General features: G+C 38.2%; 2 protein-coding genes across 6 annotated transcripts; one reads left to right on the top strand and one right to left on the bottom strand.

Annotated features, from left to right (window-relative positions):
- Positions 1-2,212: 2,212 nt before the first annotated feature.
- Positions 2,213-17,951, bottom strand: si:ch73-347e22.8 (uncharacterized). 5 transcript variants are annotated; one of them, XM_059350568.1, is made up of 6 exons: positions 17,786-17,951; positions 15,049-15,164; positions 6,212-6,525; positions 3,966-4,020; positions 3,734-3,848; positions 2,213-3,651 (listed from the first exon to the last, which is right to left on the bottom strand). In XM_059350568.1, exons 3-6 carry the CDS (start codon positions 6,506-6,508, stop codon positions 3,588-3,590), a joined length of 531 nt encoding a protein of 176 aa, XP_059206551.1. In that variant the 5' UTR covers positions 6,509-6,525; positions 15,049-15,164; positions 17,786-17,951; the 3' UTR covers positions 2,213-3,587. The 5 variants fall into 5 exon arrangements, with proteins under 5 accessions (XP_059206551.1, XP_059206552.1, XP_059206554.1 ...); XM_059350569.1 differs by lacking the exon at positions 15,049-15,164 and adding an exon at positions 6,672-6,846; XM_059350571.1 differs by lacking the exon at positions 17,786-17,951 and adding an exon at positions 17,442-17,483.
- LOC131985299 (IgGFc-binding protein-like) lies at positions 13,197-20,979 on the top strand. Its single transcript, XM_059350345.1, has 10 exons — positions 13,197-13,225; positions 13,278-13,734; positions 14,093-14,660; positions 14,927-15,177; positions 15,255-15,599; positions 16,002-16,569; positions 16,684-16,883; positions 19,775-20,149; positions 20,227-20,534; positions 20,756-20,979. Exons 1-10 carry the CDS (start codon positions 13,197-13,199, stop codon positions 20,763-20,765), a joined length of 3,111 nt encoding a protein of 1,036 aa, XP_059206328.1. The 3' UTR covers positions 20,766-20,979.
- Positions 20,980-22,353: the final 1,374 nt, after the last annotated feature.

Raw genomic sequence — 22,353 nt, 5'->3', positions numbered from 1 at the left:
CCTCCACCTCCCTGCTGGAAAGTGCCCTCCCTCCTCGGGGATGAGGTCGCAGCTCTTGTTGCGCAGCCAGGACAGAGAGCCTCCAGGTCAGCAGCAAACACAATGCATTGAATTACTTGTTACTCACGGGTCAACCGAGTTTCTGAGGGGAACCACTCAGTTTATACGAGCCTACTAGAAGTTTATTGTCACACTGGATATTCATTTGATATGAGACACACTGTAAAATTCAACAGGGAATACCTTATTCTCCTATATTTAAGTATGACTATTCATCATTTATTGCCACAAAAATACTTTTAATGTGAATTTTAATCGCCTTCATCTCATTTCAAAGTCCTTTTTTATTTATATTAAAGTCACCCATGGTTTTTAAAGAAAATAATAATATTAGGCCTGCTGTGTAAAAAAATGTGACTACTTTACTACAAATTTGAGGGTGCTTTATTTTAATCCTTTCCAATTTGTGCCACTTCCTACTTCTACTCCACTACATTTCAGACATATTTTTTGTACTTTTTTGTTAAATCAACTTCCAAAGAGTTTATACAAATACAGGTGAATCAATTAATCAGTTAGTCTGTTAATTGGAGACAGTTTTTTTAATGGTTGAAGTCATTTCTTTTTATGTAAAACATTTTTTATGGTTCCAGACAAATAATGAGGACTGCTGGTTGTCCTTTCAATTATTTTTATTCTTTTTTGTGTTTGGGCTCTGGGCAATGACATTACCAAATAATTAATTGATTAATGAAGAAATAATGATCAGATTAATTTATTACAACAATAATTAGTCGCAGTACAATGAAAAATTGTTTCAAATGAACTCCACCTATTCTAACTATAACAGTAAAACCCTGCTTTTGCATCAGTGCATGAGTAATAATTATCTAATGATATCATATATAATAGTAGAATGGTCACGAAGGACATTTTATTGCATTGAGTACTTTTACTTAAGAAACATTTTCAATGTAGAACTTTTACTTGTACACCGTATTTAAACAGTGTGGTACTAGTACTGATACTTGAGTAAAGAATCTGAATACTTCCTCCACCTCTTTAAATTGTCACATTTGAATGTATTTTGAACTTGAACATAATGATGGCACAAAGCATGCACAAAGGCATTCAAATACATTGTTTTATAATTAGTGACTCCGTGAATCAAATAAATAACTCCTTGAAAGAAAAGTCTGATATTTTAAGAAAAACATGTGTGTGCCTTCTTGCTAAGATCTTAAAGAGAAAATTGATAGTGTTAACAATTTTCGTATATAACTCATTAAAATGCAGATATTGGAATTTTCTGTTGATCTTGATTTTACTCATCCTCAGCGTTCCTGCAGTGCATATTCTGTTTGTTTGCACCCGCATTGCAGTTGTTTTGATTGTTTTCCCACTATAAAATGTTTTCAAGAGCTCTATACCTATAACAGTGTTTAGTCCATTAAAAAATGACTTCTTACTGATTAACTTTGTCTTTGGCAGCCGAAACACTACACTAAAAGTTCCAGGAGCGACCAGGTAATTGTGCCTGCAGCTTCTCAAGTGTGCCTGATTGACTGTCGAAGTTGAAGTCAGAGGTGTAAATGCGAACATGACACCTGCCACTTCAGTGTTGCACCGAAATGTGATCCATGTGATCCAACGGGGGTCCACATAATAGAGCCTGACCTGGTCACAGACAGGAAGACACCAGGAGAGACATGTTGCTGGCAGCACTGAGCACGTTCACAAGCTGAACGTAGGATGAGATTGTGAGGTGTAATTAAACAGGAGTTAAGGGTGCTGGGAGGCAAATTGTGTTACATTTGGACAGAGCCAGGCACGCTCTTTACAGTCTTTATGGTAAGTTAAGGTAACTGTCGCTTCATATGTCTTGTAAATATAAAACTACAACCAGCAGCAGGTTAGCTTAGCTCAGGATGAACAAACTGGAAACAGACAACCTGGCTCTGCCCAAATGTAACAAAATCTGGCTATCAGGGCCTCTAAATCCAACTAATTAACAACTTATAGCCCCTTAGAAACATACTGCTCTTTACAAACTCTCCTATGACTCGTGCAGTATAATTCAAGTCTTGTTTATGGATTATTTTGCACGAGTTGTGTGAGTTTGCAAATGGATGTTTTGATATACACGTTTACCTCTTTTCATGAAATGATTGTGACAATGTGAATTATTCTTGACAGACAAAGTGTATGTCTTCTCAAAACTTTATTAATCAATCACTTCCAAACATATCACAATGAAAAATTAAACCACAATTAACAGAGGATTGTGTCTGAAAACAAAAATTATTAAAACTTCATGGCTGACTGTGTAGTTTTACTCTTGTTAAACACAGTCCATATTTACTTCAGTTCTTCAAGGACTTTCTTCATTTTTTTGTTTATGCTGCTGTGCTCCTCTGATGGTCCAATTTCTGAAGTTGGGTAGCTTCTTCTTGAGCTTTAAGTTGAAATGTGAGAACAACATAGATACTACAAGGAAGATGAGTTGTATTTTATCGCTTAAAGTGTTTAAACAACCCGTTTGTTCCTTGAAACCATGAACATGTTGCTTCAACTGACTTCATCAGGGTTAATGCCAATAAATAACTTTTCTAGTGTAACTAATCTAGGTCGCTCTAAGTAGACAGCAACAAATGGTTATAACCAAACACCAATTACAAATTACTTGTGGGAAAAACATTGACATGCAATATCTAAATTATTAAAAAGTTTGTTACCAATAACCCAATATTTGCTTTCGTCTCCCATGTACCTGTGAACTATCACATCAACACGGCAACTCGTGTACCAAAAGTTTGCCAACATTCCAAATTGTTGTTCCAGCTTAAAAGGGGAATTCATGTGAATTTTCCAAGTTGGGAAAAAACTTTTTCCGATCATTCCAACACCAAATGAATGCAGCATACTGTATGTTCACAGTGGAGGCATGCAAAAACAATAAACAAGCTTAAACATTTGAGATAACCTGCAGTGAGTAACTGATATAATGATCCTTTCTCAGTTAATAGTTTTTCTCCATTTGATGTAAATTAACCTGACACGTGTTGGCAGTTTCAGAAGCTGCAGGGGTTGGACTTTCACACACATGATGTAATTTTACATCATGAGTATTTAAGACGAGAACAAGCCATACAAGCCTGACAAAAACACTAAAGACTTGCTCTGCAGGTTTTTAAAAAAATGTGGTGACCCTCAGGCACTGACAAATAGATCCTGTGACAGAAGAATGACATCAGTCCTAAAGGGACATTGCAGCATTTGTCCATTTGCTTTTCAACCCATATTCTCTCTTTCCTTTATTTTGTGTCTGTACTTTAAGTAATCATGGCAAAAGGTACCCTAAAAAAGCATTTCAAAAGGACCTCAGATAGAGGGAAACACATTCCAGAAATTGTGAATGACCTAACTTGAATAAAAGCCACTCAGAAAATCACAAACCTTTCAATAAAAATTGCAGTTGTATCATCAGCATTATGGTATACATTAAAAACAACAAAAAACATTTCTTACAGCAGTAAGAGGAACAACAAATAATCTGAAACAAACCCCAAAAATGACACAAGGGAAAATTAGTTAGGTTGTTTTCCTTTACCATCTTCTCCTGGCAGATTTCCTGTTTTGCCACATAAATTCCTGCAAGACACAATCAGATGATTATTATTCCACTTCTTATTTCCATTTCTAAAAATGTTTGATTGATTGAGTTGTGACTTACAATGGTAGTGTGCTGTTCTTCTTCACATGAGCACATATTGGACTAATTGCGACCAGCTGTGCTTTCAAATTTTCAATCTCTTGTTTCCAGGCGTCAGACTGTGGTTTTAAGGTTTCTAAACGAGAAAAAAGGAGAAGAACAATTCAAAATGAAACAGCAATACTTGTGTTTTACCACATGGAGGCACCAGCATCTGAACATAGATTATCTGTGAGGTGACGGTGTGTTATACCTTTCATCTGTGTGTATTCATTCTGCACGGCCTCCAGCTCTTCAGCTTTTGTTTTCTGCAATTGTGTAGGAGAAATGTGAATGAAAGCAACCTGGAAAATGTGATACATTCACTGAATATTTTCTTGTGAGTCTTGACACTCTACAATTACCCTAGACCTGTAAAACTAGTGGACATGCCAACAGGAGGGTGGGTTTTTTTGCCCAAGGTAGCGAGAGGATGATTCTTAGCTGTCAGCTTTAGTTACTTTTCAGGCCGAGATTTAAAATAAAAAAACACATTTTAAAGTGATTTGACTTGTTTTAAAAAAAAATTAAACCTCATAACAGTATAGTAAGTAGTTAAAACGAGCCCGTCTTGATAAAATGAAATGCTGCTTACATAACTGCATCATAATATTAATCCAATAGTATATTTGGAATATATAAAAACAATCTGGGTGGGGTCATTCTGCATGACAAGTACTTTGTCCACTCTCTCCTTCTCAGCCGCTGAAACACTAATTCATGCCTTCATCACCTCCAGACTCGACTACTGCAATAGCATCCTGTATGGCCTCCCCTCCACTGTCCTTCAAAAACTGCGATATGTACAAAACTCCGCTGCCCGACTGCTCACCCACACCCCCTCCAGAGAACACATTACACTCATCCTCCGTCAACTTCACTGGCTTCCCGTAAAACAACGCATACATTTCAAGATCCTCCTCACCACCTACAAAGCCCTAAACAACCTTGCCCCTTCATACCTGACAGATCTCCTCCATCGCCCCATTCACCCCCACCGAACACGCTCCACTGACGCCAACACCCTCACCATCATCACCAGGACCAAATACCGCACCATAGGGGACAGAGCTTTTGCCATTGCTGCCCCTACCCTCTGGAACTCCATCCCCCTGGCCATCCGAAACTCCGACTCACTGCCGTCTTTCAAAAGTCAACTCAAAACCCACCTCTTCAACATCACTTACAACACCTGATAAATCATTTTCCACCCTCTGTCTTCTTATCTCTTTCCTATCCAGTGTATTGTTGTTTTTGAATATTTGTATGTGTTTGTATGTATGTATGTATGTACTGTATGTATTGTACATTTGTATTCTTTTTCACTCTGTGTTTTTTTGTAAAGCGTCTTTGTGTATTTTGAAAAGCGCTATATAAAATTGATGCATTATTATTATTATTATTATTACTTAATACTTGAAGTACATTTTGATGCTGATACGTTTGTACTTTCAATTAAGTAAGTTTTGATGCAGGACTTTTACTTGTAGTGGAGTAACTTCAGTGTCGTATTAGTCATTTTACTTAGTCAAATCAAATCAAATCAAATCAAATCAAAATCAAAATGATTTTATTCATCCTAGAGGGGAAATTAAGTAAGGGATCTGAACACTTCTTCCACCACTGGTGGAAATGACACTCAACAATACAACCATCTTTCTTCAGCATTACATTCTGCACTTGTATCACGGCCCAGTTGCCAGCAAAACATGTTGGCATCTTATGTTTCTGCAAACCTAAATCCTTCATTACTATATTAGAATTGGAAAGACACTATTGCTCATAATGGTCTTGAACAGAAGTCTTTTTTTCTATGGACTTGGTCTCGACTACAGCCCTGGTTAACACTGGTGCATCATCATTGCATATACTGTTATAGCTATCGGAGGTGGAGCTAATTTTACAAGGTCACAACATAAATTTGAATGTTTTTAGATGATTAATGGGGCATAAATAACTGGATAATTTGGCTTCCATTATTAAGAAGATAGTATATATGGAGCTGCTTACAACTCAGCATCTAAAACATGACAAGGAAATACAACTAGACAACTCAGATAAATGCAATGCAGTAAAAGGTAAAACATTGCCCTCTAAAATGCCTGTCAGTAGAAATATAAAGTGTCATAAAAATGAATTAGTCAAGGTAAGTACAACTACTTTAAAATTGTACTTGAGTACATGTGACTAAATGTAGTTAATTTACACCAATTCACAAGAGTTTGTTAACTAAATCACTTTGTATTAAACATATTTATCATAATTAGCCTAAATGTTTTCTGAAGGGTGCATAGTTTACTGCCTTTTAAATGAAGATATGTTTTCCTAGGTGCCACACTTATCTTTTACATCAATGTGTCAGGACCAGAAGAGCGACACTTTCTGGTCCCGTCACATTGCCGACATGTCTTTCTTTCTGAGGAGCATGAAGCAAGACCAACACCAAACACATCTTTTTACCTGTTCTTCTTTACAGATGTCAATGTTTTCTTTCATCTTATCCATCCCTGGACCCATGGCGGCAATGGCAGCCTCCAAGTTCTGCCAGTCTTTTTTCCCCTGATCCAACCGCCGTTCAAACTGCTCTTTAAAAGGGATCAAATTTGACATGCGACCATCAAGAGCCTTCATCGCGTTTGGCAGCCTATCACTGTCATTGTTCATCATGATGAACACTTGACTTTGGCTCAGAATAATCATCACCAGACCCATGGTCACCAAGGTGCAGATAATGGTCACAATCCACAGAAACCGCATTGTTGCCGTTTGAGTTGCTGTGATGCAGAGAAAGTGAAAGCAAAGAGAGAGCTCAATTGAATGACATGATCCACACAGTGTGCAGTTAAACTCTTATCATTAACAATGAGATAAGTTGACTTTAAACTTCCCACTTCCTGAGTATATTATAATTCCTCCTTACCTTCCTCTCTTGTCCACTTTAGTTCCTGCTTTCTTCTGTTCACTAATTTGCCACACAGCGAACAAGCTCAAAGACACACAGTGTAACTTGATTTGCAGCCGTGTCAGATCATGCTCCTCACGCTTTTGCCTCCTCCCTCTTTCTCAACAATCTGGTTGTCTGATTTACTTTCAACCTGCAAACAGGTTTAGTAACTCATGTAATGTTAAGTTGTTCAGCCTTTTTTTTGTCTTTGTTTCATGTCTCTTTGTGGTTGTTACGCATATGTGTGTTTTGTGGTCATTTTGTATCTCTTTGTAGTCAAAGTTTGTGCGTTGTTTTGATTATTGTCAGTTATTTTCGTCCATGGTTGTTTTGACCATGTCGTTTTGCATCTCCTTGTAGCGAACATGTGACTCAGGTCATCAGGTCCAAGTCTCAAATAAGCCCCAAATTATTTTGTCTTGTTCAATTAAGTCCCAAGTAGAGTCACAACATAAAACATACTTATCAGCCGATAATAGACAGCATTAAATGACACACAAAGATTTTTAAATGCAATCAACATTTAAATGTAACTTTGCTGAGTTTAAACCTGTTGTGGTTTGTGGCACAAATGTCACAATGCAACTCTACTGGTTGGGTTGCTTGGTGATATCAATAATTACCAGGCTACATTAGATGAAAAATAGCTAAGATTAGAGAAATGAAGCCTAATTAGTAGTGGTTGTCAGTCATCACACACAGTACAGTAGGTATAAACAGAATATACAATATACAATCCAGTATACGACAAGTATAAAGAGTGAAGTTGGTATAAACAAAGTGATAAAGAGTAAAAGTTGCTTTTCTATGTATGACTGCTGTTGTTATTCTGCTAGCCTCTTAATCTGCGGGTGCCTGAAACTCTGCCCTTATACTGCTTTGTCCTGCTTTGCAAACTTAAGTCAGACTGGTTGGACTGGTTTCACTGGAGTGGAGTAAAATAAATGTGGCTATTTGCTCACACACTTCGTCACAGTGAAATCAGATCTGGGTAGCTCATGTGTTCATGTTATGTCCAACTAATTGTGTTAAGTTATTTAACAGCAAAATTACCTATTTTTTTGGTGTAGTGTGTTTTTTTGTCTGTCAGCAGGATTATGAAGAAATTACTAGCCCAATTGTCATGGAAATTAGTGCAAGCGTGAAGCATGAGCCAAGAATGAGCCCATTCAGTCCAAATCAAAGAGCAGATATGCATATTATTGTGTAGGAATAATCGGAAAACTAAGCATGTCATGGTTTACTCCATTCTTTACTTTTGCTCTTTCTATTTGGATGAGAGGAACTTTTTCATCATATTAAACACCCCTTTTTTATATTGAGTCCACAGCCTGCCCAGAAGCCAGCAAAAAATGTTGGCATGCTTAGTACGTTTCTGCAAAAAAAAACAACCAAATACCTAAATCTGCAATGTTTTTATTGTCTAAGCCAGTAGTTCTCAACCTTAGAGTCGTGACCCCCAATTTAACATGCATGCATCTGCGACCCCCGCTCACTGAACAGAATCTCACAGTTCAGATCATACAAACTCAGATGATACGAAGAATTTTCTTTGCTATCAGTTTAAAGGTCCATTCTGACCTCCTGTGTGTGTAACAGTCAGCTTCAAGCCAGAGACCCCTTGGAAAGTAATAACTTGCTACTTTGGGATTTGTCAGAAAAGACACAAAATTACCCAAAAAAGAATCGAATTGACCACAAAAAGTCACAAATTGACCACAAAAAGTCACAAATTGACCAAAAAAGACACAAAATGACAAAAAGCAATCAAAATGACCAAAAAAGACACAAAATGCCCAAAAAAAGACACAAAATGACTTAAAAAACCCCACAAAATGACCAAAAAAAGACAAGAAATGGCCAAAAAGACTAAACCAAAATGATTTGGCGACCCCCAGAAATCATCTCGCGACCCCAATTGGGGTCAGGACCCCAAGGTTGAGAATAGCTGGTCTAAGCAATATAACATTAAAAGCTGTGTAGGTCTGCTGCCGGGTGGGTGTGAGGGGAATTTACGTCCCGTTGGTTGTCTGGAATTATAGTGCTTTTGATTCACATTGTTGGAAGTCTTTAGTAAGTGTTGTTATTTGCCTAAACATGTTTTTTTTTTTTTTTTACTTCACCTAGTGTTTATGGTGCCTAACCCTAAACAAATTGAAGAGTCAACACAAAACAGAAACAAAAGCTCATAAAGAAATATTTAAGAAAACACTGACAATGAAGTCCAGGTTATACTGAGCAAATATACAATGGGGTTAATACAACTCGAATTTGACTTCCCAACCATGGGCCAGCTTACTTGTGGGGCTTACTCCCGATGCTGCCAGTGGTGGCAGGTGGCACCAGGGTAACCTCTGCCACCTGTATGAATGTGTGTGTGAATTGGTGAATGAGCAGTCTGTAGTTTAAAGCGATTTGAGTGGTCGCAAAGCGACTAGAAAAGCGCTAAGTGCAGGTCCATTTACCATTTACATCAAAAATATATCTATATATATGCAGACATAAACCACAGTACATAATGAAATAAAATCAAAGTTCCAGTACACACCAGGATACTCAGCTAGATAAATATTGTTGATAAATTACAAGAAAAACAAAGACGAACATGCGACGTGTTTCACATACGCTACTGATATATATTCATGTGCACACAAAGACGCTTTTACCTTTTGCATTGTGTTCCTGAAGATTAAAAAAAAACTATCAGATAAAATCTTTATCTCTTCACCTGACACAAACCACAACAGCGATACTACCCTGCAGGACAGCAGAAAAGCACTCCACGTTATCTTCGTAAGAATTGTCAAGATAGCATTGAGAGTTTTGGCCTGAAACGACTCACACCCAGGCATTATTCTTGTAGGTGGTGACCACAATGTCAACAAATAAATCAGCTGTTGAATGTTTTACAGTAACAGTGTAAAGTTGAATCGATGGGCACAAAGCCAGCAGACCAATCACATATACATTTAAAAAACGATAACAAAGGTCACACACGAACAATGAGGTATTTTAAATTGATCTGTATAAGAATCGCAGTCTTAATACCCTGTTATAAGTATCTTTTAATACTCTTTTTAACATATTTTGCTTATGTTTTTAACAAAAATAAATAAAAGACAATAAATCCTTTGTGTCTTGGTAAAATATTGTTGGAGTTAACCTGATTCAAATAACCCCCGTCTCTCAGTCCCATCAACACAAAGACTTGACATGAAATGTGTCACATGATGCTGAGCTTGCTCACTTCTGGGAAAAGCCACAGAGAAGAAGCTGATTGGTCCGTCGGTGGAGGTCAGAAAGTATTTAAGCATCCTTAAATCCTGCACCTGAACCCCTGAATGCCTGCAGACAAGCTCAGGTGAGAATGATTCGGATACTTGGTTTTGTTTTTCCAGATGTAGTTGTGAAAATGTTTGAGATATTTCTACTATTGTTTCTTGTAATTATTTTGAATTAATATTTTCTACTGTATCTTACAAAAGATAAAGTTATTAAATTGAATCATAAAAAGCTGAAAAAATGTATAACATATATAGTTTTCGTGACAAACATTTTTGCTCTTTTAGGTCCTCTCCACTGACAAATATGGGGTTGTTTGCGTTAATCCTTTCAGCTCTTCTGCTGAGTGGTAAGTTATCAAAAATTACTTTTAAGTATTTTTTTTTTCAGCTATATTTTTTATTTGTTTCAGTGAGGTGTTTGCAGTGATGGAAGGTAACTAAATACATTCACTGAAGTACAGTTCTTAAGCACAATTTGTTGGTAACTGTACATTACTTGGGTACTTTCACTTTATGCTACTTTATATGTTCACTCCACCAATTATTATGTTATGTTTTATAATATAATTAAATACTTACTATTATTATTTTAAAGTGTTTTTGTGGTTGAGTCACACATTCTATTTTGAGTTTTAATGCTTGTAATTATTTTAGTTTTTTATGTGCCATTTTTTCCTGCTATAATGCTTGTCTTGTACTCTTAATAAAATTGTACTGACTTAGTTTAACTGTATTTATTCCATTACAAACAGTGAGGATAAAAAGAATAAAGACATTTACATTTTTTTCTCCAGGATTTTGCAGAGGAGGACCGACAACTTTAACACCACAGTCAGGCACCTGCTGGGTCATGGGCACTCTGCACTACACCTTTGACCAACATCATTACACCTTCATGGGCAACTGCACCTACACCTTTGCCAAGAACTGCCACATTGATGAAACGCTCCCGGCCTTCGAGGTTGAGACCAAGAACACGAATGAGGGAAACGTACAGGTCCCAACAGTGGAGACGGTCACTATCAATGTTCACGGGATCAACATCCAAATAGTTCGCACAGAGTTTGGTATTGTCCGGGTGAGTCCGTTAATTAAAGTGTTTGTTTCTTGTGTTGGCATTGTGTGAATGCTGAATATTGGGGTCTTTATTATAATTGAAAATGTTATTGAAAATGTTTTGGTATATTTTGTTATATTGGATGCATTGGCTATATATTTTAAATTCCTTTACGTATATCGTAAAAAGCTAAAAAAAATTCTTTCTCACAGTGCAGCAGAGGTCATGTCCTTGTTGTTTACCAGTTGGTTTTTTAGGCTGATTCAAATATTTTTAATTACAGAATATGTACATTATGTATTAAGGAAGCCTTTTAAACTGCATGCCTTCATTTTTGTTTTTGCTTTAATGTATTTTAGGAAGCCTTTTGTAACACGTTGGTCAGGGACTACAGATGAAAATAGCTTTTACATTTAGTAATTTAGCAGACGCTTTTATCCAAAGCGTCTTACAGGAAGAGTAAAAGCAAACAATCAAGGTATAGTGCAATAAGTGCTAGTGACAAGCAAAGGGACCTCAGGCCGGATTCAAACCCGGGTCCGCTGCAGCAAGGACACGGCCTTAATGGTACGCGCTCTACCAGTGTGAGCCACCGGGGCGCTTTTACAATAATTCTGGATTTTTTTCCTAGCATGTGTAATTATTAGTATGCACCTTCCCTTTTGAAACCAAACTAAATTAAAGGAAACATTTGATTAATTATTATAACGAATAAATAATTACATAAATTACATATAGTAGCATTTTCAGTTACTATATGTAGCTGAAATTGTATAATTCAGGTTGTATTTGTTGACGTCTGATAACATTTTATTCCTTTTAGAGCCACTATCACTTCTTTTAGGCCAACAAAATAATAAAGTAGAAGGGTCATGAAGAAGGCATGAAGAATAGATATTTGATAAGATATTCATGACAGGATTGGGGAATACCATGGTTTAAGCAAACACAAATGGATGTTGTGAACTTGTATCACTCTAACAAACAAGCAGCAGTGAAAACATCTTTTGCAGGTGTAATGTGGTGTGACCTTGTTCTCTTTATATGAACAAACACATTATTGTAGAAAATGTGCAGTGCAAGTGAAATTTAATTGATTTCCAGGTGAACTATCAACGGTGGAATCTCCCAATCAATTTGAACAATGGCCAGGTAAAGCTTTTCCAGAGAGGCCTGTATGTCATCATGCAGACTGACTTTGGCCTGACCGTGCAGTACGACTGGAACGAGTACCTATCCGTCACAGTGCCAGGCAGGTTTGCAGGCAGCGTGTGCGGCCTGTGTGGCAACTTCAACAACAAAAAGGAAGATGATCTCACGACTCCCAGCGGCTCAGTGGCCAGCAGCGTGGCAGCGCTGGGACAGAGCTGGAGGGTTCCCGGCACAGACACCAACTGCCAAGACGGATGTGGTGACCAGTGCAGTACCTGCCCTCTCACTTTAGTTCAGAAATTAGAGAAAGAAATATTCTGTAAAGCTCTTGTACTAAATTTTGTCGAGCTTCTGGGTTGTCAACCTGACGTTGACTCCAACCTCTTTAAAAACAACTGCATGCTCGACCTCTGCAGGGGCGAAGCTGTCAACACGTATCTCTGCAGCACTCTTCAGGGCTACAAGGACATCTGTCAGAAGCGCGGAGACACAGGTTCCAACTGGAGGACTCCGACTCAATGCCGTGAGTAATCTAAAGTTTGGATCTCTTACTGTCAATACATGTTAATAAACGCAGTGGTGAAAGTAAATTTACTCAAGTACTGTAATCTTGTCCTCTTTGTTATATTTCTTTGTTCTTCTACTACATTACATTTCAGAGGTAATCTAGTTACTTAACAAATTAAGATTTTCTTTTGCATACAAAGCATTGAATGATCTTATAAAATACAATGCTTTGTTATAAACTAAACTTCCTAACAGTTTATATGCAGCTGAAATGATTGGTCGATTAATCGATTTGACAGAAGAGCAACATTTTGATCATTATTGAATTGCAAATATACAAAAAAAAATTTGTTTCCAGCTTTACAAATGACCTGATTACTTCCACCACTGAATAAATATGAATAGTTGAATTAAACGGTCTCCTCCTTTTGTTCACACAGCTACACCCAAGTGCCCCGAACACAGCCACTATGAGTTCTGTGGGAGTGGCTGTCCTGCTACATGTGCAAACCCAAACACTCCTACAAGATGCAACGCCACCTGTGTGGAGACGTGTATCTGTGATGATGGCTTTGTGCTCAGTGCCACCAAGTGTGTCCCCAAAGCTCAGTGTGGTTGCGTGTACCAGGGTCACTATGTGGAAGCTGGAGCCTCCTTCTGGGGTGATGAGAGCTGCATCACACGCTACACATGTGCAGCAGGCGGGAAATTGTCTTCCAGTCAGACTAGCTGTCCTGCTGGGCAGCAGTGCCAAGTGGTGGAGGGGATCAGAGCTTGCTATCCTGTCAACTACGCCACGTGTATGGTATCTGGCGACCCACACTTTGTGACCTTTGATGGGGAGCGCTACAACTTCCAGGGCACTTGTGCATATGAGATGGCGAGTGTCTCTTCAAATAAAACAGGCCTGGAGCATTTTAGTGTTGTGCTGCAGAATAACGGTCAAGATAAGAGAATCGGGTCCGTTGTCAAAACGGTGGAGGTCAAAGTGTCCGGTTACACCATAGTCATCAGCAAAGAGCACCCTGGCGCTGTTGTGGTAATGTATTTTCCAAAAAAATATGATTTTTTTAGAGCTGAAACTAATGATTGTGGTTGTTTTCATAATCAAGTATTGAGATAATATTTTCTATTTTACTTGATTGGTCTATAAAACAGCATAAAGCATCAAAATGTCTTAAATCCCAGAAGTATGTCATTGAATGCCATGTTTTGTTTAACTTGGTCAAAACTTAAAGATAAATTCAGTTATGTTTCATGACCTTTAATGGACTATCAAAATAATAACTGACTAATCATTGCAGCTCTGCAAACAACTTCTTAAGTACTAATTCTATGTATTCATCATTAAATGTACAAATTACTTTATGAGCCTTTTTATTATTATCTCTTTCAAGGTCAACGGTGAACTCTCCAACCTCCCTATGACGCTGAACAGCAATAAACTCCATCTCTACATGAGCGGCTGGTTTGCTGTCATCGAGACAGAGTCCGGAGTTAAGGTGTACTACGACTGGAGCAGTGTAGCAGTCGTCACCGTTCCCAGCACGTACAAGGGCGCGATGCAAGGTCTGTGTGGCAATTACAACCTCAACCCCAAAGACGACATGCAGATAAGAGATGGGAAACAAGCCACATCTGCTGAGGCGCTCGGTCAGAGCTGGAAAGTCGCCACACTCCCCGGCTGCGTAGACGGCTGCAGCGGTCCCTGCCCCGGCTGCAACGCCACTCAGAAAGAAACCTACAACACCAACAGTTACTGTGGCCTCATCATCGATCCTGCAGGCCCTTTCCGTGACTGCCACGCCAAAGTCGACCCCAGGGGTTTCCTCAATGACTGCGTGTATGATGTCTGTCTTTACCAGGGTAGGGGCGACATCCAGTGCAAGACTTTGACCGCTTACACAGCCGCCTGCCAGCTGAAAGGTGCCACACTGTACCCCTGGAGGTCCACTCAGCTCTGTGGTAAGGACATCTACTGCTTATAAAGTCACTCAAATTCTTGTGAGCTTTTTTTAAGCGGCAATCTCCACCTTAGCCGTCCTAGGACTAAGTAAATGTACGGCTCCAACATCTGATTCAAATATGGTCACTTCTGACTACAGCAAATGGAAGTCCATAAACTATTGAGTGACATGACAATGACTAGATCGACAACTGTTTTCAACAGTCTAGGGAATTTCTTGAACAATGATATTGCTTAAATAATTCTGATCCTGACTTCTTCCTAGATGCTCAGTGTCCATCGAATAGCCACTATGAGCTCTGTGGCAACGACTGTCTCAAGTCATGTCAGAAAGACTCAAACTGTGGAGTTCAGTGCATGGAAGGATGTGTTTGTAATGAGGGTTACCTGCTCAGCGGAGACAAATGTGTGCCTGCCGACCAGTGTGGCTGCACATACGAGGGCAAATACTACCAGCATGGACAGGTCTTCTACCCTGATGCCCTTTGCCAGAAGGAATGCAACTGTAACGGCACAGTAAGGATGACAGTATGATTGTGTTTTAACACACAGCATTTTCAACAATGATCAAACAGGTATGTCTTTCATTTCAGGTGCAGTGTAAGCAGTCCTCTTGTGGTCCAAATGAAAAGTGTGAGGTGAAGAATGACGTTAGATCATGTCAGCCTCTGAAAAAAGGAATGTGCTCCATTTCTGGAGATCCACATTACAAGACCTTTGACAACTTCCCATATGATTTCCAAGGCACCTGCACCTACGTAGCTGCTGAAAGCTGCCATCTGAGTGGCACACAGCTCACCAAGTTCTCTGTGGCCGTGGAGAATGACAAGTGGTACGGGATGTCTGACAATCCGCAGGTGTCAGTGACAAAACTTGTAGCGGTGGAAGTTTACGGAATGGTCTTGATCCTTCGCAACAACGACATTAATTTGATTTGGGTACGTCACTTATGTGTCGTCATTATTTAGAGAGGAAATAGTTGCTTAAACAATGTTTGTTAATGTAAAGCAATGCACATTTGCGATAGCTTCACAAATGTACAAAACACAACATCAGTCTCCTGGGTGAAAGTAACTGGAAAAGAAAGTGTTTGTGAACCCACACAGCGACCCGACCGCCTCACACTGAGGACTATTATGTCCCCTTACTACCCGAGGCAGCCCTACATGTCCAAATATGTTGTTAAGGGGTATTACAAAAATGAAATAAAAAGAGACGACAAGGGCTCCTGACCAAGCATCCACATATGATGAGTTGGGAATATCTCAAATTAGAAGAAACTATGGATATTTTAAATATCTGAATATTGATGATAACAAGGTAAAATTATTTTTCTGCAGATAAATGGAGTCCTACATTCCATCCCAATAATCCTCAACAAGGGTGCAGTGATGGTTTATCAAGAGGGGATGAATGAAGTCATTGTGACAGACTTTGGTCTGAGGGTCACATATGATCTGATCTACCACGTCACTATCACTGTCCCTGGAAACTACAATGGCAGAACCTGTGGTCTGTGTGGTAATTTTAACAATGACAAAGGAGATGATTTCCAACTGCCGGATGGAAACCTGACAAAGGAAGCCCGGGCCTTTGGTGCAGCATGGAAAGTCCCTGTGCCCGGCGCAATCTGCGAAGACGGCTGCAATGGGGAAGAGTGCCCCAAATGTGATTCTTCTAAAAAAGCTGCGATAGAGGCAAAATGCTCACTTATCACCAATCCCAAAGGCCCATTTGCTGCTTGCCATGATACAATTCTGCCCTCTTCCTACTTCAGAGATTGTGTCTATGATGTCTGCATAGCTAAAGATGAGCAAAGCATGCTGTGTCAAAGTATTGCTGCATATATGTCAGACTGCCAACATTTTGGCGCAAAGATTGAGAACTGGAGAAATGCTTCTTTCTGCCGTGAGTCTGCACATTTTTATTATTCATTGTACACTGTAATATCCATCACTCTACATCTGTTCAACACATTTACATTTACTATAAAGAACCCTCACTCCTATTAATTGATTGCAGCTTTTACATGCAAGTCTGGCAGCCATTATGATACCTGTGCACTGCCTTGCATGTCTCCATGTCCTGGTCTTGCTGATAACCTTGCATGCACAACAACTTGCGCTGAGGGCTGTGTCTGTGATAAAGGCTACTACTACAATGGAACTGGCTGTGTGCCTGCTGATCAGTGCAGTTGCTATTACAATGGCCAAACCTATAAGGTGAGAAGATAATAAATGATTAATGTATTAAAGGCAGATCTGATAAAGCAAACCTGCTACAAGTTTTAACGTTCCACTAATAATGAACCCGGATGTTAATAACTCAACTGAAAAATTATCAAGGTTTAAGAAAAGTTTATAACAAAGATAATAAAAGTTATATAAGGCAACATACACCTTTAAATTAGAATAGTTTTAAATGGCCAATTAAGTGTGTACACACAACAAATTTCTGTTGCTTTCAATTTAAAGCACAGAAATAGACATAAACATTCATCTACAATAAATTGCATATTCATACATATATCGATATATCTATATATAGTGAGAGACAGAGATAGAGATACACACACACACACACACACACACACGGTAATTATTAATGCCCGAAGAGGCTGTCATTAATAGGAATTGGGAGACGGGGAGGCCATTAATTCCTGGGAATTGGACACCTAGAAGGGCATTTACCCGATTACAGAATGGTCACTCGTCCAATACAAAAAAATATATAACATTATTAATTTATATTTCCATTAATTTTAGCCCAACTCTGTTTACCTGGCAACCACACCTATCCCACGAGGTCCTTATGCAATGAAAACGTTGTTCACTACTCCAGTAAATAGGACGCACCTCAGACACGACTTGATAACGACAGATAAAATGTCCAGTCCGCTCTAAGCTAACGTTATTCCAGCGAGATTCAACGTAAATAACATAGCGTGCGGTTGATAGACAGTCAATATGATTGACGGTACATTAAACAATAAACTAGCTCACTATCCAGCCTTGTTATTGTCAACCAAATCAATATAAATACTTTCACGAACAAACAATACATTTTGCGACTTGCACAGACGATATAAGACATATGTAAAGAGCACTTTTAAAACTATTTTTACCAGTTCATTCAGAAGGGCAGTGTTCTTCTTGCAGCCTGTGTGTGTTACACTCCTTGCTGTGGTGTTCAGAGGATGAGGCACCGAAGGACTAACTACCCTCAGATTTGGATAAAATTTGTAAATGACAACAAGTTGTAATAAGTAACGTAAAGTTAGTATAGTAAATGTAAATGGCGGCGTTGGCCGCGACACTGCTGCCATGGTTACTAGCAGCCAGCGTAGTAATTTAGAATGGTGAAAAGGCGGTTTAACCGGAACTACTTCATGAACAAAGAATTGAGTATTCACCTTGACCATGGTGTAAAAATGATATGGTCAACCTGTTACAATAATCGCCTAACTTTTTTTTTTTCAGGTTTAGCAGGAAACACAAAAAAAACTTCACCAAAATTGTAACATATGGCATTTATTGATCATTTCACTCAAAAAGGATGTAACAAAGGATGGCTATTGGCATAGCAATAACACAGTAAATTATGTAACTTAAGAGCAATAAATGACTTAAGCAATTTTTTGAACATGCCCTTGTGACTTAAGCAAGATATGGTAACACTTTATTTTGAAGGTGTCTTTATTTAGAAGAGTCACACAAGCCTGTCAGAAACATGACATGACAAGTATCATGAGCATTAATGTTACTTCAAAGTGTCATTAATGTTCTTGACACATCCCATGTCATGTTTATGACACGCTCATGTCACTCTTATATAGATACCTTCAAAATAAAGTGCTACCATATCTTGCTAAAGTCACAAAGGCATGTTCAAAAAATTAAGTCACACACTTGACATAGGCCATTATCTTAAAGGGGTAAAATCACATGATTTGATCAACTGAGGATGTAGGCAAAATTTACCATAGGTGGTCCACGTCATGAGGAGATGATTTAGGCAAAAAAACCACAATTTTGACAAAAAAAGACTTAGGCGATTATTTTAACAGTGTAACGATAAACAACAACACAATTACATTTTCAAACAGTGATTTAGTAGTGTTATAGGTGCTGAAATAAATATGGGTGATAAGTTTACAGGTTGATTTAAATACATGAAGTAGGTGGATATGGCAATATATAGGCTATACAAGGTCAGCCATAAAGTCAGAATCATTTTGTTTTCAGACACAATCCTCTGTTAATTGTGGTTTCATTTGGATTGTGATATGTTTGGAAGAGATTGAGAAGATATACAGTTTATCTGCCAAGAGTAAATCACATTAACACAATCATTTCATGGAAAGAGTAAAAAAATATTTAATTTTACTTAATGGACGATCATGTACACTACTGCATATTTTTTTATTGATATTAACACTCTTAACAGTTATACAACTCTTTTTAGATAGAAAAACTAGCTCTAAGCCTTTCGTAACTTTTCAGATATCTATCTGACTTTGATTCATCATCTTTTTAATCTAGTTGCATCATCAGGTCAAATTTAAATTTATCCTATACTCTTGTTTATGACCCCCCAAAAATGCCGGACCACAAATCTCTAGATGTGCCGCAACTGACACATAGCAAACTCATGTCACTCAGGCAGGCTGTGTGTGTGGCTGCACTAAACCTGTTAACATGTGTGCCGAGAAAAAAAAGGTGCTGAGTATCACTATTGAATAATCTAGTACAGTTTATTATACAAAGCATGATATTGCCATACTACACGGTGATGTAGTCGTTCGCATTGTTGCCTCACAGCAAGAGTCAGCTTGGGTACTCTTCGGGTCCTCCGGCTTCCTCCCACAGTCCAAAGATATGCAGCTAAGGTTTAATTGGTGACTCAAAATGACCCGTAGGTGTGAACGGTTTTCTGTCTCTATGTGTCAGCCCTGTGATCATGCTGTCTAGGATGTACCCTTTCTCTTGCATAATGTTAGCTAGGATCGTCTCCAGGCCCCCACGACTTGAATTTGGATAAGCAATAAGGGAAAATGAATGAATGATATTGCCTCTTATTAGCATGAACCTAATTGTGTTTGTCTCATTTGCAGATTGGGGAGTCTGTTATAACTGATGACTGTCACAAGATTCACACATGCCAGGCCTCTGGATTGATTCTGTCCGAAAACATGTCATGTGAACCCAACGAGAGCTGCCTGGTCAAGAACGGCATCATGGGCTGTCACATTCAGCAATGCTTTTTGGGCGCCAATGGGACCCTTACTCCATTTAATGGTGAAGGTGGTACCGTCACATTGCCAGGAGCCTATGAGATTATAAAGAGTTGCGACGCCTCTCAGACGGCCAACTGGTTCAGGGTGGTGGCGAGGTTGGACACGTGCACTCCTGGGGTCAACACCATTCTGGCTGTGAATGTGTTCTTCAGTGCAGTCATGGTCACTGTCGACCGCAACCATGACATTTTTGTAAGTGTCCTGATGAAGATTAACATTACTTTAAAAAACGAACGTGTTATTATAAAGTGTTCAATCTGTGTTCACAGGTAAATGGTAGACCAATGACTCAAACCACTTTCTCCCAGAACGGTGTAAACGTGCTGGTTTCTGACAATACGGTGAGAATCAACAGCCCTTTCACCATTCAGGTGTCTTTTAGCGCAACTAATGAACTCGCCATAAGTGTCAGTGCCAACGTAGCGGACATGGTATGTGGGGCATGTGGGCCGGTCAGGCCTACTGTCACAACTATACGAGATCTGAGAGAGCAACTGCTGGTCTCTCTTCTCGGGCCGACTAACACCTTTGCAGCACTGAACATTGGGCAGTGGACGGCTCCTGATTTCCCTTCATGGTAAGTCACATAAATTACCAGAAAATAATGACTGTTAGTGGCACATAAAGAGTAGAAATAGGAAATGTTTCTCAAATTGTTATACAAAGCAGATGATAATTATAGTTTCCTCCTCTTGGAATAGATGCTATGCAGATGATGTACTTATTTATTTAAACCATTCATTCCCAGAAATGTCAACTTTACCATTTTAACAAACTATGTTTCTGTTTCTTTTTCAGTGGTTCATAAATTTCAGTCCTGCCAACTTTTTTCACCACTGCATTGATCAACATCCTTCAGCATTAACCAGACTGACAGCACCGCTGATTCATGAAATAATTGTATTTATAGAAGGAATCCCATATTCATGATGTAAATCCCATTCCTTGCTATGTTTCTAATGTCAAAATTCTGAAAAAAATATGTGCTTGTCTTGTCGAACATCTGTAATAAAACAGTTTCTGACTTTATTAACACTTTGCTTGGGAATAAATATCAACATATCAAACACTCAAGAATAATAATGATATGCTACTTTATTTATTTTACTTTTAATTTAATTGTCTGTTTGATAATCTAATCGAACAATTGCGTCAAGTTGCTGTAGCACCATGATTTTCACTCAAAGTGTATCACAATCATCCCTTTTTAAAAATATTTTTTCTATGGTTTTGAAAGCCAGGGGTGTGTTAGCGTCTGTGTTTGACTGACAGCAGCTGGCAGACAGTAAGCAGTTTAATTATTTATATATTATTTATTTATATAATTTTATCATTGTGCATAAGACATGGTAAATCATGATGTAAAAGAGAAAATATTGGTTTAGTAGAAGATTTTTCCATTGAAATCATCACATTTACAATCAAATACATTCACATTCAAAAAACAGGAAGCCTAGAATTATGTTTATAATATAATATTGAAAATGACAACCAAAATATGCAATACAGGGACAATTTAAAAGAGATAAATGAGTGACTCAGTACAAAAAGTTCAGTTAACATCAGCAAAATGTGACACAGACGTGTTAGCGTACTGTCTGGTTAAAATGAAGGGATGTGATGTGAGGTGAGAAACAACACAAATTAATCAAAAAATTGGTTCCATTATGATATAATACAAATAGAAACTTCTTCCTTTTACACTGGAAATGTGATTAACAAAGCAAGTTTGTATGTTGAGTCATCCCAGCTGACACTGGGGAAAGATTGGGGCACACCCTGGTCGCCAGACTTTCACATCATTTAAACACAGAGGCAACATTACACCAGCTTCTCCAACACACAGTGATATAGTCTGTTCTTGGTCATTAAAATATAGAATATTGATAATTGGGAGAATGTATGTGATGGCACTTTAATCACTCCAGGGATTCAGGACATAAAGATAAGGTCAAAAGGTAAAAGAAAAAAATTTAATGAATATTGATATTCCACATTTAATGTTTGCTAAAATATTAAGCACAAACTGGATGGAAGTACTCTCACCAAACCTAACTCAATGCACCAGTGGTGGCTGGTGATTTAAATAATTGGGCAGGAAAACTAATAAGTATTTATTATTTTCTTAACAACACTAAAATGTAAAAATTTACAACTAAATATCCTGCATTAAAAATGTTACTGAAGTAAAAGTCTAAAAGTATTAGGACCAGACTCAATGGACAGTAATAATGGATCTGAGATTATGAATTTATTTAACTTGGAAATTTAATGGTATAAATGAATTGACTTGCAAGTACTGGTTAACTTGTGCCAAATATCAAGAATTGTTTAAAAAATAAAAATAAAGTTCCATCTTTATCTTTACTAGAACATTTGAAAGGTCCTGAATTACT

Source organism: Centropristis striata, chromosome 14, assembly GCF_030273125.1.
Source record: "Centropristis striata isolate RG_2023a ecotype Rhode Island chromosome 14, C.striata_1.0, whole genome shotgun sequence".
NCBI classification, from domain to species: domain Eukaryota; kingdom Metazoa; phylum Chordata; class Actinopteri; order Perciformes; family Serranidae; genus Centropristis; species Centropristis striata.
Note: the sequence above shows the minus strand (reverse complement) of the source record. Positions and strands in the feature narration are given on the sequence as shown.

Excerpts from the sequence above, each read along its gene's own strand:
- LOC131985299 (XM_059350345.1), top strand. The coding sequence starts at position 13,197 with ATGTGCAAACCCAAACACTCCTACAAGAT. Across the intron at positions 14,661-14,926 it reads GAGGTCCACTCAGCTCTGTG|ATGCTCAGTGTCCATCGAAT; the intron begins GTAAGGACATCT and ends ACTTCTTCCTAG. Across the intron at positions 15,600-16,001 it reads ACGACATTAATTTGATTTGG|ATAAATGGAGTCCTACATTC; the intron begins GTACGTCACTTA and ends ATTTTTCTGCAG.
- si:ch73-347e22.8 (XM_059350568.1), bottom strand. The coding sequence starts at position 6,508 with ATGCGGTTTCTGTGGATTGTGACCATTATCTGCACCTTGGTGACCATG. Across the intron at positions 3,849-3,965 it reads TGAATACACACAGATGAAAG|AAACCTTAAAACCACAGTCT; the intron begins GTATAACACACC and ends TTTCTCGTTTAG. Across the intron at positions 3,652-3,733 it reads AAGAACAGCACACTACCATT|GAATTTATGTGGCAAAACAG; the intron begins GTAAGTCACAAC and ends TGTGTCTTGCAG.